Genomic DNA, 19,502 nt, shown 5'->3' with positions numbered 1-19,502 from the left:
GACAGTGTTTCCAGAATCATTCATATTATTGTATTAAGCTAATGAACATAAGAATGCAGCATAAAATATTAAAGCAATAGGAAATACATTTATACTATCACCATAAAAAAAAGTCTGTAGGAAACATGCTGTTGCAGTATAACACTGAATAAACAATGCTTTACCTGCCGGTAGAGAACTTCCCAGCTATCTTGTGTCATCAGCCGGAACATTGATAGAAAGGCCCATCCAAAATGATCAAAACTTGTGAATCCATAATCCGGATTGTCTCCACATTTAATACAACTGTAGTTCCCCGGACATTCATTACTAGCAACAAATTAGGCAGTGTGTTACTGGTAGATATCAAACACATCAGGTATCTCTCAGATTGCTAAGCAAGCTTCAGTGAAACTGGTCATTCAGATTCATCTTAACTTTTATTTATTTAATTGCTAAGCCACGGTTCCTTGCCAGCATGGCGCACAAGAAAAAAAAATCAGCAATACGTTATCAGATTATTTCAGCCTTAACATAAAGAGTTGAGGCAGTGGAGTAGCTAGAGAAGGCGCTCCCACTTTTTGCCTGGCTACTGCGTTTTTGTTTCCACAGATATCCCAGTTGGTTAATGCTGCATTGTCACCACCCTCCCCCAGCACCCCCCCTCAATATTTCTTGATCCTACTGTTCTTGGCCATTTTTAGATTGATTGAATACTTAAACTGGATTATGTTTTGTTTTGTTAGCATTGTTTTATTATTGTAATTCTGATATGTTGTGAGCCACTACGATGTCATCTTGGGAATATGAGAATACTAATTCTTGAATAAACAGTTATTTTTACAATGCAGATAAAGGAAAGAAAAATATTGCTGGTCTCTGGTAACCCAAATCTTGTCTGCTGCTCTTACCATCACCACCACCACTCTGGCTCCAAGAAACTTTGGGCAGCAGAATTCTGCAATACAAGTTAGGCTGCAAAATAGTAGTAGTAGTAAGACAGTCCTTCCCAGTACATTTTATGGCTGGTCTTCTTGCTGTACATCCAACACTCTATCCACTACATCATCTCTAAAGATCTGTTGCTGATAGGTCTGAAGCCAAAATGGGACCACACATAGAAAACAGGGAGGCACATGAATGTAAATCAATCCCTAAGAGTATGTGGCGTTTCCAAACTTTCTTAAGAAAGAAAGAAAGAAAGAAAGAAAGAAAGAAAGAAAGAAAGAAAGAAAGAAAGAAAGAAAGAAAGAAAGAAAGAAAGAAAGAAAGAAAGAAAGAAAGAAAGAAAGAAAGAAAGAAAGAAAGAAAGAAAGAAAGAAAGAAAGAAAGAAAGAAAGAAAGAAAGAAAGAAAGAAAGAAAGAAAGAAAGAAAGAAAGAAAGAAAGAAAGAAAGAAAGACTGGAGAGGCAGAGAGGGAGAAGGGTGGGGGAGAATAAAAACAGAGAGTTATCAACAGGGAGAATAGAAAGATACAAAAGGAGGAGGCAAGTGGAAAAAGAGAGAGAAAAAAAGGAGAGAAAAAATAAAAAGACGGAGAGAGAATGTAGTGGTATCACTAGGGTTGATGTTACCTAGTGTGGTAATTCATAGTGTCACCCCCATGGACCTCCACCCATACCATCTGCAGCTGGAAATTTCTCCATAGCCCAGGTCTACCAAGCAGAGCCTCATACTGTATTGTACATATTTAATCTACTTGCTTCTGGAGTAATGTACTCTAGATTATAAACAGCAGAGTAACACCTTTGGAAGAAATAGAGCTAAAAACACCAGAAGAGTGCAAAAATAAGAATGACTGCTGGTTACACTTACCTACAGGAAGTCATACTTACTTGGGAGTTGAAGAGAATCCACAAAGCAATGGCACAGAAGAATAATTCATTTTGAAGTAAGGTGAAAAGTCACCCAGGTCACTTCCTACTGTAAGGTACAAAGTGACAATTATCAACAGGATAATTATGCTGTGAACTTATGAGCTCTGGTGGGGTTCTAACTTTAGTAAAGGGGGCATGGGATCTCCTTCTTCCTGTGACTTACGTCCCCACAGCTGCTTCAGTCACTTTTCTCCATTCCCAGCTCCAATATCAGAAGGGAAGCAGAAACAGAGTAAAATGCTTTAAAATGTGCGATACCACCAAGGGCTAAATTCAGACTACCGTTAGTGCAGGCTGGACTGGGCACTGGCAGCCATTAAGAAGGACAAGTTGCTACTCTGTGTAAAGTACCTGACTGAGAATGCAGGTATCTGTGTGTAGGTAAGGGCAACCAGGCACCTAGAACATAAGAAGAGCCCTGCTGGTTCAGCATCTAGTCCAGCATCCTGTTTCTCACAGTGGCCTACCAGATGCCTCAGGGGGCACATAAGACAACAAGAGATCAGCATCCTTGTGCCACCCCTTGCCCGTGGCCTTCAAAGGTGATGATGATGATGATGATAATAATAATAATAATAATAATAATAATAATAATAATAATAATAATAATAATATTAAACAACAACAGGTATTTATATACCACCTTTCTTGGTCTTTATTCAAGACTTTATTCAAGGCGGTTTACATAGGCAGGCTTTTATCTAAATCCCTAATTCTACCTAAATACCTAATTAGGTAGCCTAATTCTAAAACCAGGAAGGACATGATTGTTGATTGATACATACAAAATTATGCAGGAGATGGATGGAGTGAATAGAGTGGATAGAGGGATGTTCTTTCTCCTCTCACACACAACACCAGAACCAGGAGACATTCACTAAAATGGAGTGTCAGGAGAGTTAGAACAGACAGAGGAAAGCAAATTCTTCACCCAATGTGTAATCAATCTGGAACTCACCACAGGATGTGGTGATGGTTTCTGGCCTAGATGCCTTTAAAAGAGGATTGGACAGATTTCTAGAAGAAAAGTTCATCACAGGTTACAAGCCATGATGGGTATGTGCAACCTCTTGATTTTAGAAGTAGGCAACCTCAATGCCAGGTGCAAGAGAGTGACAAGAGGTCACAGGCATCTTGTTGTCTTGGGTGCTCCCTGAGGCATCTGGTGGGCCAGTATGACATACAAGAAGCTAGACTAGATGGGCCTTTGGCCTGATCCAGCAGGGCTCTTCTTATATTCTTAACATGCTGACAATGGTATTAAACTTATTTAAAGGAGAAAACCCATACTGTTTACCTGGTCACTTACCTGTGTTCTTGTTACTGCTGCAGGTTCCATTATCCGCAAGGTAGACACACTTATGTTTCAGCTGGCCCCTGAAGAGCTGGAGGCCAACCAAAGCAAAGACAGCCAAACAAAAAACGGTCAGCAACATGACATTGAAGAGTTTCTTGACTGATTGAAAGAGTGAAGCTATGATGACTTTCAGCCCTAGGGGGGAAAAGTCAACATTATTCCGATGCTGGAAGATAAAAACTGCAGCTCACTTGGCCTGAGTTTCTCAGCTAACACTATCTTTAGGAGAGACTCTATGAGTTTAGAAAGTAACCTGAAAACCCAACTATTGTAATGAACTGGGGGGTGCCCTTAAAAGCTACAACTGGTGATTTGATGCTGGTTCACTTTCTGATGGGGGTCTTGTCATCTAGATTACTTTCTGTAAGTGTGCCAGGGTTTTTGAACTAGCATTCTGGCAACATTTCTGGTGCACTTTAAAGTTTAGAATTTAACTATAAGCTTTAGAGTGCAATCCAAACCGGCCTGGAAGGGCTGCAAACCTGCCATAAAGCAAGTTTGCACCTCCTCGGGTGTCTGCTGAGCTGGTGCTCAGACATGAGCTGATCCATGGAGGTTGCATCCAGCCTCCACCGCACTGACAACAGGTAGGTTTGTGCCGGCCGAGCTTTGCTGGTGGAGGAGGAAGGACAAACAGTTCACTCCTACAGACAGTTGCCTAGAAACAGAGCCACAGAAACCAGAAGAGGTTTTCCACAGTTTTCAGCCATTGCGCTCCAAACTCCTGCAGCACACCTGAGGACATTTCACAGCACACCAGCTGAAAATCACTGTCCTAGATTATGACCCCCATGTAAAGCACCATGTATACTACAGGCATTAACAACAATAATAATTATTACAAATGATAGTGTTTGCAAAAAAGAAACTTGCTTCTAACAGGGTGATAAAAATGCTTGTTTCATCAGACTTTTAACATACAATTTCACTGCTAAGTTCTTTCTTAAATGCTGCTTTGTTGTTAACTGCCATTTTTATTGTTGTGTTTTGTTATTATTGTACTGCGCTTTTATAACAATGCTATATGCTGCCACCAGGGGTTTTTGAACCAGAAAGGTGGGATTAAAATAAGGTAATAAATAAAAGAAGTCAGATGTAAACATCAGAAATCAAAATTTGCGTCAGGCATTGAAGGAAGCACTGTCCATTTTTGCAATTGAAACAAACAAACAAAAAAACAACTTCTTACCTGGGATTACAGAAACAGCTTTTAAAGTTCTCAGAACCCTGAAAATTCGGAAAGCTGTAAAGCTACCAACAGGACAAAAATTGGTCACATATCTGAAAATTAGGAAGAATGAAAAATATTTGTCACAGTAAAGGCAGGATAATAATTTTATGAGACTGCTAAGAAACTAGAGTCTGCATTATGTGCCTGTAGACACTGGCGGGGGGGAACACTAAGTTTCATCAGGCACTTGGTTGCTGGTGTAAAGCAGCCCCTCCTCCTTGCCTTCAGAACCAATGGCAACTGCAAAAGCTTGCTTTTGTAGTTTCTAGAAGCTTCAGAGCAATTCATTTTTAGACTTCTCACCCAGTTGCACGACAAAGATTTCTGCCACACTGGAGCTCTTTGGGTGGCAGAAGCTTCACCAATATCCTATTCCCCTTCCTGGGCTCAGTCCCCCAACCCAGACCTGCTCAGACTTGCACCAGCTAAACAGACTAAGGGCGCAATCCGAACCAACTTTCCAGCACTGGCATAGCTGTGCCAGTGAGGCATGTGTTGCATTCTGCAGTTGGGGGGCAGTCAGGAGGCCTCCTCAAGGCAAGGTAATGTTTGTTCCCTTACTTCGGAGTTGCATTGCCCTCATGTCAATGCTGGAAAATTGGTTAGGATTGCGGCCTGAGTAGACCAAATATTCCCTTACCTCAAGGACCGATATGTCCCTATGCAATAGTGGGAGTTCCCTATTGGGGCTGCTACATTGGCTCCAGCGGAGTTGGGCTGCTGGATGGCAGTGGGAGTCTCTGCACCTCACTGTGTGTGTATGGACACTTGTGTATATGTGTCAAATTTCTGGTTCCCATCCATTTTTTTCTCTTTTCTCTTTATAGTACTTTCTTGATATAATGAAAAGAAATAATTTCTCTCTCTCTCTCTCTCTCTCTCTCTCTCACACACACACACACACACACACACACACAACAAAAGCACAATAAATTATGGGCTATTGAAGAGCAGTTCACCACAAGTCCCCGACTATGAATGGAAAACAATAAAATAAGCTGAACCTGTAAACAGGAAGCTTGTATTTAAAGAGTTGCCCTTAAAATCCCAAACAGTGCTTTCGCTACACACACTGGTCAGGTGATTGTTCCAATTCTATTATATAGCAAAAACAATAACCAAAAATAACATCTGAAAAAATATGGAAAGACAACTCAGAAGACACTGGAATGCAATGATGTGGAATAACAAGGTTGTGTTATTCCCCATACAGAGTGAGTGAACAGAGGATGGCAATTCCAGAGAAAAGAGCAAATGTGGAAGCAAGTCACATTTTTGAAGGAAGGTGGAGAATGGAGCATGTTTCATACACTGCAGGTCCGTAGCTGCCTGATATGGAAAGCTAGCAAAAGAATTCCAGTTCAGCGTTCTGCCTCCATTGAGAATCTGATGTGCACTGACACTTACGTTAGAATTAAAACACAAAAATCCAGGACATTCCAGGGATCACGAAGATAAGTGAATTCATTCAAAACAAATCCTCTCGCTACCACTTTTACTACAAATTCAGCTGTATAAACAGCTATGAAAGTGTACCTAAAAACAAAATAACAAAAAAAGCATGAGAAAGATGATGGATATATGATGGAAGGATATTCTATTTGATTTTTGAGCATGGTACTATTTTTCCAAGGAAGCCCAATGAAAAAGAGGAAAACACTGAAAGCATTATAGGGAGGGGTGGAGTTACATGTCATCATATTCTTAAATAACTATTTACTTCTGAGCCAGATATTGGACCAAATGAACACAGTTTGTGATCCAGAAGAACATAAGAAGAGCCCTGCTGGATCCAGTTAGTTGAACACAGCCCAACAGTCTTGTACTGTGGCTTCTGTAACACCCTCCCATCTTTGCAACCTGAGGTAGTGGCATAGCAAGAGAGGGTGCAAAGCACTAAGTTTCGCAGGAAGCCTCACCATGACGTGCAAGCTACACCTCCCCCTCAGGAGCCATTCCTGGCATTGTGAGCAAAACAGAGGAATTAACCAGGAATGGCTCTGAAGGGGAAGCAAACAGGCTGCTTGCACGCCGCAGTGAGGTTTCCTGCAAAACTTAGTGCTTTGCACCTCCTCTAGCTATGCCACTGATCTAAGGCAGCAACCAAAGAGAAAACTTATCCAGCAGCAGCCACCAGTGCTGCAATTTTCAGCTGATGTGCTGCGGTACATTGGTGTGCTGTGAAAGGTCTACAGGTGTGCCGCGGGAGTTTGGAGCACAGCAGCTGAAAATTGCTGGAAAACTCTTCCAGATTCCTGCAGAGCTGGAGAAGGAACAGGCAATTTGTTTCTATAGGCTGTTGCTCCAGAAACAGAGCCACAGAACCCAGAAGAGTCTCCTGGAAGCGAGAAGTGACATCGCAAGCAACAAAGACCACAGAAAAGAAATGCCATATATTTCAATGAGCCTTACTTCACAGTATGCTTTTAAAACTACAGGCAGAGGGAGGGGTTAGGCTGACATTATAGACTGTAAACTCAGTGTTGGAGGCAGACAAATCTGATTGAACTGAGGCAAGAGTACATCTTAATGCCTACTCAGCAGCAGCAATGGCTTTTTTCTCATCTGCCATCACTGCTGCAGAATCGCATCTAGCTGAGCTGTTCCACGTTGTGCAGCACTTATTACATGTAACCACACAAGAGAGTCAAGATTTTTCCAATGCTTGCTGTGATGCCTTTGCAAGATTCTTTGCAAATAAAGTCTCTCAGATTTGACTCAGCATCAACTCCACATTGACTAAGGTCGCAATCCTAACCCATTTTCCAGCATTGACTTAAGGACAATGCAGCTCCGAGGTAAGGGAACGAACATTCCCTTACTTTGAGGAGGCCTCCAAGAGTGCCAGCCAACTGCAGGATGCAGTACACATCCCACTGGCACAGCTATGCCAGTCCTGGAAAGTGGGTTAGGCAGGGCTTTTTTTCTAATGGAATGCTCCGGAACAGCGTTCCGGCACCTTTTTTATGCAGCCCCCGCCTCCTGCTGCCCGCTGTGCCCTGCTGCTTGCCCAGAGGCTCTCCAAAGGCTCATCCCAGAGTGGCAGCAGCAGGAGGCGCGCAGCTGCGGAGCTGCCCCTGCACTTCACAGGGGAAGGCAAGTCTTCCCTTGGCTCCTCTCACTGGGGACCTCGAGCCCTTCGAGCCAACCCAAGCTGGAGAAGTGTGAGGGGAGACGTAAGTGATCTTCAGTCCCTTCCTGTGTGAGAGATGGGGGGGTTGATGTCCCATAGGGGCAAAGTCTTCTGGGGTGAGCCACTGTGGGGTGAGACACTGGGAGACTGAACACTTGCCTGGATCAAAGGTGGAGGGGGCGCTCCAAAAACTTCTGCAGAGCTGGAAGGAGGAGGTGCCCCTTGGAGGTCCCGGGCTGTGTTTTATTCTCCTCCGGACTGACAACGCAATGCTAGGCATGTCTACTCAGAAGTAAGCCCCATTGTGTTCAATGGTGCTTACTCCCAGGAAAGTGTGGATAAGATTGCAGCCTCAGAGCGGAGCATGACATGCTTCCTTCCTTCGCCTTCCAATTGGCAGCACAAGCCTATGCATGTCTACTCAGAGGTAAGCCCCATTGTGTTCAATGGGGCTTACTCCCAGGAAAGTGTGGATAAGATCGAAACCACAGAGGAAGATGAGATGCTTCCTTCCTTCCTGTTTAAAAAAAGGAGGAAAGGATGCTGCAGTCCTATCCGCACTTACTTGGGACAGATTCCAAGGCACACCGTGGGGCTTACTTTGGAGTAAACGTGCATAGGTGCAGACTGCCACCGTCTGCACGGGAGACAATCCCGTTGACAGGAATGACGCTTCTGACTAGTGGGCAAGTCTCTCTCCCCCCCCCCCCCAAAGAGCTTAAGAGATTTGGTTCCATTATGGAACCCAAGGAGGCATCTATGAGCCCATGAGGTCTCCAGGAGGGCATCCAGCCAGACACTTACCTAGACCTGTCCTGCTCAGCTTCAGCAAGATGCCTGCCTCATCATGTGCCCTCTCAGATCATGCCCATGCATCTTCCCCATCTGCTTCCCAGCACACTTCCTCCTTTTTCACTTCAATTCCCCAGAAGCTGACAGCCCATGTAGTATAGTCGTTAGAAGACTGAACTACGGTAGACGTCCATAGACACACCACCTCTCCCAGTCTTGCCCCTCAATAAGGGAGCAATAATGAGATTGTGCTGAGAACCAAAGAACCTTCTCATTCCCCTCCCCACACCATTATTTTCTTTCCACTATTATGTTTAAATTGATGTGATCCACCAGATCAATGAGAAGAACTCTGCAGGGGCCTGCAAAGGGGTCTGCAAAACAATATGTAAAACGGCTTGTGCTGTCAGAGGGGGAGAGAGAGAGAGAGAGAGAGAGAGATGCTAGTTTCTGCTCTAGTTAAGACATCAAGTGACAGCCAGGCAGCAATATGAGTTCATGTGTGGTGCCTAGAGTAACCATATGCTTGCTAACAGAGGGACTAATCTTATGCCTGGACTGAACAATGTATCCAGTTTTAGGAAGTGTGAGACCTGGTGTGCACCCGGCAAGTCAGAGAAACTGGAGCAGAAGGGAGGGATGTTGTCTTGGCAAAGGTGCAAATTTATTTCAAGAACTACTATTAATACATTTTTCTCTTAAGACATTGATTCTCACCCCTCCTCTCTTTGCACAGTGAGGTTCCAGATGCATTTTCTAACCAAAATCCAATATATGGCAAACCCATTATCTGGCAGATAAGAAATTCAAAGATGTTCACTAAAGTCATCATTAAGAATGCCTGGGTTCTAAAAGTTTAAAAGTGTAATCCTACGCAAGGTTAGACTGGAGCAAGGCCCATTGAACTCAGTGTACTTAATTTTGAGTAGACATGCACTATATGGAATTGTGAGTAGACTCAATAGATTGTATGTTGAGCCTACAACCAAACCCATAGATATGCAGCCCTAAGCCCAATGATTTTAATAGATTGATCGGAATAATAATGGGGAATGGGGACATAGTACACAGGGAAGGGGGGAACCACAAAAGATGGGTTAATGAATTGATTAAGTTATGAAGTTATGAATCAAAAATCATGTGGTCACACACGCTCTATTGGTTCAAGATGAGCTGTAAAATAGAGTATATTCTGGTATTATAAAATTCTGGTAATATAAAAATAAATAAATAAATAAAAGATTAACAAGTTGTGAGTTCCTGCACCTTTTTTTTTTTTTTACACAAAAAAAGCACTGGGGTTAGGATTGCTCCCAAAGTCTATAGACGTCCCTCAGGCAACGTTCTGTTGAGTTACTCGTGATTTTTTTCCCCAGTTTATACTGCCTGAGGAGGCAGACAGGATTCTATGGAGTGTGAGTCCTGCTGCTTGTCCTCTTGATCCTTGCCCAGCACGGTTATTACAATCTGCCCAGGCAAAGGGCAAGGGGATTGGTTGAATGGGTGGGGAGGATACTAAATTCATCTCTCAGTGAGGGAGAGCTACCAGAAACCTTAAAGGTAGTGGTTGTCCACCCTCTCCAGTAGAAACCCTTCCTAAGACCCAATGGAATCTAGACAGTTTCCGGCCAGTGTCCAACCTCTTGTTTTGGGGCAAGGCGATCAAGCGGGTGATGGCATCCGAGTTCCAGCTCCTGAGCACATAGCACCATATTTTACTTCTGGGTGCTCATTATTCCATAGCTGCTTGATTCAATCCATTAGATTACTTTATTATTGCTAAAGAAGTCTGCAGTGATACTTACTCTATTTCGACATTTCCAGGTGGAGGTTGGTTTAAAGTCATAATCACACTGTTGATGAGAACAACACATGTTATGAACGCTATGAAAAATGTAAATAGTGAGTCAAGGAAGTGGCATTAACAGGAAAAAGGTGCACGGTTGACGAATACATTCAACAACTATCAAATAAATGTTGTAAAACATAAATAACTAATGAACAACTGTGATTACTGCTTCTTAGTACTGAGCTCTACAATGAAAGGAAACATTTAAAAAATGCTGCATTTTCAAAAAAATCAGTTCCTGGGTTTTCGTTTGTTCAGCAAAATAAAAGGAATGAACGAAAAGGAACTCAGGCTTTCTGAGTTACAAAGCAAGCTCCCCTCAAGCTTGTAACAACCTTGCCTGCATTCTTTCACTGAGTAACCACATTTATGGTTCAAAAACCCAAACCTGGGGTTTTTGAAAATTCGTAAGACTTAACACTGCCTCCTTAAGTCATATTCTAAAGCTGATAAACTTACACAGCACTCACTGCAATGCCCACATAACATTTTAACGTTGGGTATATGCCTCGCCCCTCCTAGAGGAGAACTCTAGAACATAAGCCAATCAACAAGCTCATTCCAATCCAGAATCCTGACTCACAGAAGAGAACAAGCTTCTTCCCCCCCCCCCCGGTTTATGGCATTTATTTTACAAAAAAACAAAACAAAACAGGCAATCCTTCCGTGTGGATCCCAGCAGATGAATGGCACAGGCTACTGCCTGATGCCCCAAACATTGGAAAATACACAGAAAACAGAAAGAAATGGGGAACCTGAGAAAACACAGAGTTTCATCACAGGAGGTAATGCCTGATTTGATCCCCATTCCACTCCACATGTTCAACCAGTATGCTTCTGACGTTTCTGTAACCAGTTCAGAGCAAATCAGGAGTTTATTAAGGAAGCTATGAACAGCTGGGCACAAGAAAGGGAAGAAGAAGCAAAATTGCATAACCAAAAAACAAACACAATTGTTAGACTGTTCTTGCACTTGCAGAGCTTGCACTGATGTTAATCTTCGTATTAAGTGAGATATCAGTTTTCCATTTAGCCAGAGGTCAGCATTGTGTCTGTACTAGGACACCAGTGTCCATCACAAAAATGTCCAGGTCCATGGCATTAGCAAGGGGAGTGCTTCAGGCCCACTTCTTCCCAGCCTCTTCGCCTTTTGAAAAGAGAAGGGAAGCAGGGAGGACAACAGAGACTAGATTCAGTGGGCGCTCTAGCCCACCACTCTAATGCAAGGAAGGAAGGAAGACCAGCGGGTGAGGGGAGAAAGGGAAGTAGAGACGATCATTCACTAGCAAGTTGTCTAACTGTGATTCTGTGCATGTATACTTGAAAGTAAACATGCAATTGCAGCTGTGGGAGGAAGAGAGAGAGAGAGAGTGTGGGGGAAAGAGAGAGAGGAAGGAAGGAAAAACCAGTCAATGCAGAAGGGAGAGTGAAAAAAGTCAAAAGCAGTGAGAACATGCCAGTCCATAAAGAATAACGTATGGCACCTATGATCACCTGGATGTGTTATATAAATTCCAGTGACTGTCAAAGGTAATCCACTGCCTGACGTGAAGCCCCTGCCAATGACCCCAACCTGCTGCTGCATACCTTCCAAAAAACAGCATGAAAGGTGGCAATCCACCCCCCATCTCCTCACATTGCTCCTTTCTTCATGGTCCCTTTAAACAAAACAGGAACATCCTAGGAGCGTTCCCAGTGTGACTTGCTCCTCCTGTTTTGTTTGAACGTACCATGTGAGGACACATCCTAGACCTCCTACTCTCTTCCCCATCTCATACCCCGCCCCCACTGCTGATTTACTGGTGCCAGGGGCTCCAGGAAGGCTGGTGCCGTGTGGCTGCTGACGCTTACCATTTCTGGCAGTGGCCCAGTCATGAGCTACATGGCATGCATTTTGCAGTGCCATAGGTTGGGCTGCACCAGGGACATGCAGTGGGTGGGGACAGCGGCAGTGCTTTTGGAAGGACTCCAGAGGAGAGGGTCTGCCTCACCTGCCTCCCTACCCACCACAAGTCCCTGGGCTGCACTGCCAGTACATTAATTCTGGCACTCAATCACAGGATTGGGTTGTTAAGCTAAGAAAATTCAATACCATCTTAAAAAAAATATCAGTCAGAAGAAGATGAGGCAGAATCTATTCACTAAGTCCCTATGAACACTTTTGTTGCAACACGCCTATTCACCTAATAGGCTCTCTCTAGTTGTGGCAATGCTTGATGCCATATAACAATTTTTACGAGAAGATGCCTATATATTTATAAGTGTTTCATGAATTCAAGATAAGGAGAGAGTCAGAATGAAGGAAACCCACTAGAAGGATATAAATGCAGCACAATTTTAATGGCTATTCGTCTCAGGGGATGGAAAGGACTAAACAAAAATAAAGCTTTGGTGGCAGTAAATCGAAAGATTCTGTTCCTGGCTGATAACACCATAAAGGACTGTAAAAGACAAGTGAATGTTTAAATATCACACATCACTTTGAAAGAGACTTTAAGAACATTTTAAAATCAGCACTTAAGACACAACTACTATTCACAGGTTTTTTAAAAAAACAACTCCCAAATTTAAATAAATCCAAAGCACCCTACCAGCTATTGATTACAGGGGGTATACCAGGACAGCTCAGAGTAAGAATGTTCATTTTAGTGTGCTGAGTTTATTTTCGACAAGGGAAAGAGGGTATCTTTGATCAGGCTGCTCCTCTTTCTTACTTCAGAAGGAACCCTGAATGGGAGCAACGGCCCAAAGTTTGTATGTGAATATGCTGTTTATATTATGTGTCAGCACAGAACACACTGCAAAATTTATGCTTAATTTTTACCACACTTATCAATTAATGCCTGTTTTGAAACAGATGGTATGAGGGCCGCTGTCTATAAAAGTTCTATGTTGGCTACTACCACAAAAATACTCTTTAACTTTACTCCCACAGGTACATTTTATGTCAGAAACAACCTTATGATTTCTAAAAAATAAAAACATATAACCTTACGATCCCTGTAATAGGGATCAACATCCTCCAAAGGTTCTCCAATGAGCCACGGAGGGGGTTTTCCATAAAGGGCTGGCAATTTTTTGAAGTTTTTCAGATCAAGCTGCGGTCGAATATTTTCCTCTTCTTGCTGGTCATCTTCACCCTCCTTGGAGGCCTGGGTACTCCTCGCTTCCTTCTCAGCAATTCTCTTTAAAATTTGATCCAAGGTCTCAGGCGTGAAACGGAGGAAATTATTAGCCGTTGAAAAAGAAAAGTTTGGCATCTTCGTTCACTGCTGATACAGATGGGAACAGACAAATATTCTGATTATGGTGCGAATACAGTTGATAGTAAAAGTCACACAGTTCAGATTATTTTAGAGAAATTGGTATTTTTTCATTTTCTCTAACATTGGAATAACATAGCAAGGTTGAACATTTGGCCAAAAGTATTTAAAGTCCCCCCACAGCATTGCACATACTTTTGGATAAGACCTGCAGCTGTCTGAACTGGGTCACTACTCTTAGACTAACCAGGGCAGCAAATTGCATATACTTTTGGATAGGAACTGTAGCTATCTGGTCTGGGCAGGAGGTCTGGTCTAGAGGGTAGAGCCTCCGTCTGCCTGAAGATAACATCCACAAGGTCGCCAGTTCGAGGCCACCGGCACCGTGCGACCTTGAAGCAGCTGACAAGCTGAAGCCGAGCAATTCCATCTGCTCTGAGTGTGGGAGGATGGAGGCCAGAATGTGAAGCCAGATCGGAATGAAACACCTGAATGTAGTGGTTCTTGAAAGAAAGAACCTTCTTTCAAAATTGTAAAAATCCCTATTTAATAAGGGATTTAAATAAAAGCCTGCCTATGTAAACCGCCTTGAATAAAGTCTTGAATAAAGACCAAGAAAGGTGGTATATAAATACCTGTTATTATTATTATTATTATTATTATTACTACTATCTGAACTGGGTCACTAACCAGGGCAGAGGGGGGTGGGACCAGTAGAGTCCTGCTCCGCCAGATCCAATGTTGTGTGTTGGACTGAAAAGCCCGACACGGAGCCCCTCCAGTCTGCGCCGACAAAAGAGCTGGTGTAGACTGCAGGAGACCCATTGTGGGGTCTGTGCCCTTATCCGGGGGTCCCCTTCCCCAAGAAGACTCTGGCAGTTGCCGCAGTGTCCATAGGATGCAACAGTAACCATTTTTTCCTCTGGTGCCAGGTAGTTTAGGATTGAGCTGCCCACCTGTAGTACTTCAACTTTCCCTTGGCTGAAAGACTGGCTGTTAGAAGGGGTGGTAGTGCCTAGTGGAGGGCGGTTTGTCCTGAGGACTTGTACGCCCACCTGTTTGGTGAGTTCAGTCAGTCAGGTGACTGTGCGCAAGAACTTGGACTCCACGTTTGGCTTTTTGCCTCGGAATTGTACCCTGCTCAATCCTGGATTATTAAGACCCTAGAGGTAGTAGGAAACACAAGAACAAATTGGGAAGGAATATGCATTTCTGTCTCTCTGAGGGAGTGTTTGGCCAGTGAACCAGGAGAGTACAAGATCTGTCAGAGAGACCCTGGACTGGGACAACTGCTGAACAGCACTGACATGTAGCATGAAAAGGCACTATGTGAAGCATGCCTCTTCTGTTTCTAAAAGCAGGCTCTATTCCCACTTCATATGTGAACAGTATATTACTATAAATAGTATGTATTCCTATATATCGATATACAGCTTTTCAACCCCAAAAAAATGCTTAGACAAATGCGACTGTTGCATCTAGTTTGATCTGAAGATGCTGATATCAGTGACACACAACACACAGCAGCAATCTTTCTGTTTACCCAGGTGAAACAACTCGACACTTTGGAAACACCACCTCATGTTGCATCTGGTCTCCCAAAACAGAAGTAACTGGCAATGGTTCAGGCCAAAGAGAACCACTTTCCAGCCACAGTTTTTTGCTGTGGCACTAACCATAGGAACCTTTCTCCCTCTGATTCCCCAACTTTGCTCCCTTTTCTGCCCTCCCTTACACCCTAAAACTCCATTCTTCAGTCCTTTGCTAAATCCTGTCACTTCTTCCTTCACTAGATAACAGAAAGATGGCCCTTCATCTCTGCCACCTCAACAAAAGTCTGTTTATTGTCCAGATAATCAGAAGAAATCTTATCTGTTGCCTCACCTTGATTCCATCACCACTCTCCGGCATTCTGTTACAAAAATCATTCCTCTCTCTTATTGCTCTGATCACATACCCCATTCCGTAAATTCCTACACTGGCTTCCGGGATCCTGCATAAGATCCTCTTCCTCACCTTCAAAATCATCCATAACTTTGCTCCCCCTTCATCTTTCCACTTTAACATTTTGATATACCCCTTCCTGCAACTTTGACTCATCTGGTTCCACCATCCTCAATCATCTGAGCATCTCAGAAAACTGCACGCTTTCTCTGTCACATATGCTTTAACTGCCTCCAAGAACATCTCCAAGATGCTTCTTCTCTTTGACCCACAAATCCCTCTCAAAACCTATATCTCTCAAACCTTTGGCCCAACCCTGGTACACCCTATAGCTGTGGTTCTCAGATGTTTAGCACTGGGACCCATTTCTTTAGAATGAGAATCTATCAGGACCCACCGGAAGTGATGTCATGACCAGAAATGACATCATCAAGCAGGAAAACTTTTAACAATCCTAGGCTGCAATCCTGCCCAAACTTTCCCAGGAGTAAGTCCCATTGACTATCATTGTTAAAAGCACAAACATAGTAGCCTGTTAAAAGTACAGAGCTGTAACATTTCCCCAGATGCAGTCACACACCAGGGTAGCATAGTTTATTTTTAATATATTAAGTCTAATATAGTAAAAATAAAATATTGAAATGAATGGGGACCCACCTGAAATTGGCTCGCAACCACCTAGTGGGTCTCAACCCACAGTTTGAGAAACACTACCCTATAGGAATGGTCTAAGTTCACGTAACTGAAATCATTGCATGTGCTTCCAATTTCTTTCTGTCTCCACTTTTCTCTCCTTCCCTCAGTTATCTCCCTTGTGACTCTTTCAGATTGTGAGCTGACTGGGGCAGGGAACCTGCCTTCTCATTCTTTGCAGAGCACCATTCACAGAGATGGCATAAGGAGAGCACTGCTGTCACCCTGCCACTTGCAGGCAGAATCACAGCAATAAGGTACCACTGTGAGAGGTCCACACCACTGAAGGGTGCACCCCTTTCAGGACAGAGCCGTTGTGGGGGCAGTAAACTGCTGTGGGGCAGACAGATCCTTAGTGCCACCTCAGAGCTGGGGTGGGAAGGTGGTTGAGGCACCCTGGTTCCTTCTCCACCCTGGGGATTCAAGAGGCCTCCCAGGGAGGTTGTGGCTGGTGCTCAGTTGGCCAGGTCTGGTTGCTCCCCTCAGCTCCTTCCCCCAAGGTTCCCCATCACAGACAGACTCTTGCAGCATCCCAGCCAGCTGGCCTTCCAGTTTTGTCCATGCTCTCCCAGGTGTTCATCCTAAGTGCTCCATTGTGTCAGCCAAGGTAAGCCCAGACAATTGCTTGTTCAGCTTGCCTTCAAGCTTGTGAGCTCCTCATCTGCTGTCCTTGTCCCATGAGTCCTTTCCAACACCCCCCCCCAAGTCTGCAGATGGACAAACGGCACAACATCAATAATAATAAGCCTCAGTCTTTAAAACATAATAGGAATATGAAGTGGCGTAGCTAGAGGGGGTGCAAAGCACTAAGTTTTGCAGGAAGCCTCACTGCAGTGTGCAAGGGGCCTCTACCCCTGCCCTTTGGAGCCATTCCAGGCGGTGGGATCAAAAGGAGGTGCATGCTGAAGGGGATGGGGAGGGGCCCCTTGCACAGTGCGGTGAGGCTTCCAGTAAAACTTAGTGCTTTGCACCCCTTCAAGTTACACCACCAAGAATTATTTTTTTAACATGATTTGAAGAATAAATTAAATCAGTACAATTTTGTTAAAAATCTAAATTTCAATATACAAAAACCAAAAGCAGTATTTATAATGTACCCCACAAGGTGCTTTCAGCCTGCCCAGATGCCTATGCATCGTGCCTGGACAGTACACCCTGAGCGAATAACTTCATACTCTCTTTTCCGAATTCTCATTTTTAAGGACTTGTTTCTACAGAACAACTGATACAACTAATTATGCATATTTTTACGAAACACATGCTGGTTTAAAACAAATGAAGCCATCTATTAAGCAAGTTCACACATAGTTTCCTATAACTGTTCTACTTTGCCCAGAGTTTTTGCCACTATGAGAATAATTTACATTTTTCTACATAAAAGCATCCAATTTCACACCATCTCAGCAGAACGTAGATTTTTCCCCCTTAGTTAATCTCTTGCAAAAAATGCAAAAAGTTCACCTTATATTTGATCCTGTATTATTCTTAAGAAATAGTTTTCTTCACTGTTACCTCCTGTTGGACGTGGTGGAACGAGATGTGAAGAAGAGAAAGAATGAGTTTTTAGCTTGAAATTTATAAAATAGGTTTCAGGAGGTATTACAGGAAACAAAATCACATGTGGTAGTAAATGGAGATGCTGATTATTCTACATTATCAACTTTTAAAGGGGGGGTGAGTGATTTCACCACTGGACAAAAACATTATGAAGCTAATAACACAAAAAGGTTTTCCTCATCAGAACCAAGGGAAAAGGGCAATTAGACAATTTTTTAAAAAATCTTGTAGTCTCTAAAACATATAATCAGTGAGCAAGCACCATCAATTACCTAGCATTTATTTTCAGTGCCAATGCAACTATTTGGATATTAGACAAATACTTGTGGCTTCCCTTTTAAATAAGTTTCTTCTCCTTATACATAACAGTATATATATAAGATTATTAATATGAACACTATGGGAAAAAGTAGCAAAATTAGATTTAAAAATCTAAAAATCTGCCGCCATACCCTCCTAGGCCAGGAAACCCAACACGGGTCTCCTTGAATCTGTGTCCATGCAATAGCAGTCGCGGATCCAAGGAGATCCATTGGGGCTGCCTGGACACTACACAGGGTAAGGGGACGTTTGTTCCCTTACCTCAAGGAGACCTGGCACTGCCCCACTGGATGCAGTGGTTGCCATCTTGGCACCGCTGCAGCCCTGGGAGCAATGGGAGCATAGGATTAACTGTTAATTGCTCCAAGTGAAAATTAGAGGAAACAAGAATTACAGTATTAATAAAATTAATTCTGTCTGTGCATTATTATTGTAGTATGACACATTTGTATGGCTTAAATTTTACCGCTTTCAAACATCAGAAAAAGCAAGATTTCCTCTGAATCTGTTATTTGAAGTATAAAAACCATGAGAAAAAATCACCGCTGTCACGACCAGGCTTTGACAACCTCTGCATTCAAGTATTTATTTACAGAATATTAGGGGTTAGTCATTTTTTTTCACAAGAGAGAGACAAATAGAAGTAAATTATCTGTTTGCTCCTATTGGTTTTCCTCTACCTCAACACAGGATAGGAAATGCAAACGGGATTGTTTATGGGATGATTTTTCAAGTATTTTAATTCACATTTGTATGTTATTGCTGCTGCTATCATTTTGAAGTGGGATTGATCAGATCTAATTCCCTGGTTGACAGACATACTCATAGAAACAGTTCTCCAGGCAGCTGTAAAACCAGTTCACGTGAGAAAGAATTTATCTCCAACAGCATCAAGAATTGAGGCTACATTTTCCCCTACACATAATTTTTTTTCCTGCAAGTCAGGGCCAAAAATGCTAACAAAGATTTTTCACATGCTCTGAAGGTATCCTCTGGCTTGGATCCTAATTGGGTGAAGTAATTATATTCTCTTTCAAAATAAAAAGTAGGTTCCTGCCTCCTTCCGTTATTAGAACTAAGAAAGATATAAGAAGCTGTACTTTAAAATCTTTTAAATGCTTAAAGGTTTACATAGAATAAGAGGATGTGAACAGCTTTTAAGAGAAGTACCCATTAAAGCTTTTGTTACCCAGAATGTGCTTTGATCTTCGCAGTGACCTCATAAGCACTGAGTAGATGGATATTTCTGCAACACTTTAAAGTCAGAGTTGCATCATCTCTACCACCCCTTTCTGCACATTCAAATTCTGTCTAGTAACAAGTTTATCCTGGTGCTACAAAAACACAAATATGAGCTTCCCTATACATTGTCATTGGAATCTTATACATTTTGGGGCTCTGTTGCTTTGTGTGCCTGCCAGTGAGCGGCAAATACATGATCGCCAGCAGGTGCAGGGAGCAGCTGGGCCTGATGATCACCAAAAGGTAAGTGACACAGCCCAGCTT

At 42.9% G+C, this 19,502-nt stretch overlaps 1 protein-coding gene across 1 annotated transcript in view; it reads right to left on the bottom strand.

Annotated features, from left to right (window-relative positions):
* LOC136651264 (sodium channel protein type 5 subunit alpha-like) overlaps positions 1–13,478 on the bottom strand; it is a 38,341-nt gene extending 24,863 nt beyond the window's left edge. Inside the window, exons 1-6 of the mRNA XM_066627497.1 lie at positions 13,209–13,478; positions 12,530–12,659; positions 10,175–10,253; positions 5,852–5,980; positions 4,403–4,494; positions 3,166–3,348 (exon numbers count right to left, since the gene is read on the bottom strand). Of these exons, the coding sequence (XP_066483594.1) occupies positions 3,166–3,348; positions 4,403–4,494; positions 5,852–5,980; positions 10,175–10,253; positions 12,530–12,659; positions 13,209–13,478 (883 nt within the window). The remainder of the gene's footprint in view (positions 1–3,165; positions 3,349–4,402; positions 4,495–5,851; positions 5,981–10,174; positions 10,254–12,529; positions 12,660–13,208) is intronic.
* Between the last annotated feature and the right edge of the window lie 6,024 nt (positions 13,479–19,502).

The sequence above is a fragment of the Tiliqua scincoides genome, chromosome 5 (genome assembly GCF_035046505.1).
Source record: "Tiliqua scincoides isolate rTilSci1 chromosome 5, rTilSci1.hap2, whole genome shotgun sequence".
NCBI lineage: Eukaryota > Metazoa > Chordata > Lepidosauria > Squamata > Scincidae > Tiliqua > Tiliqua scincoides.
This window is presented reverse-complemented; position numbering and strand designations above follow the sequence as displayed.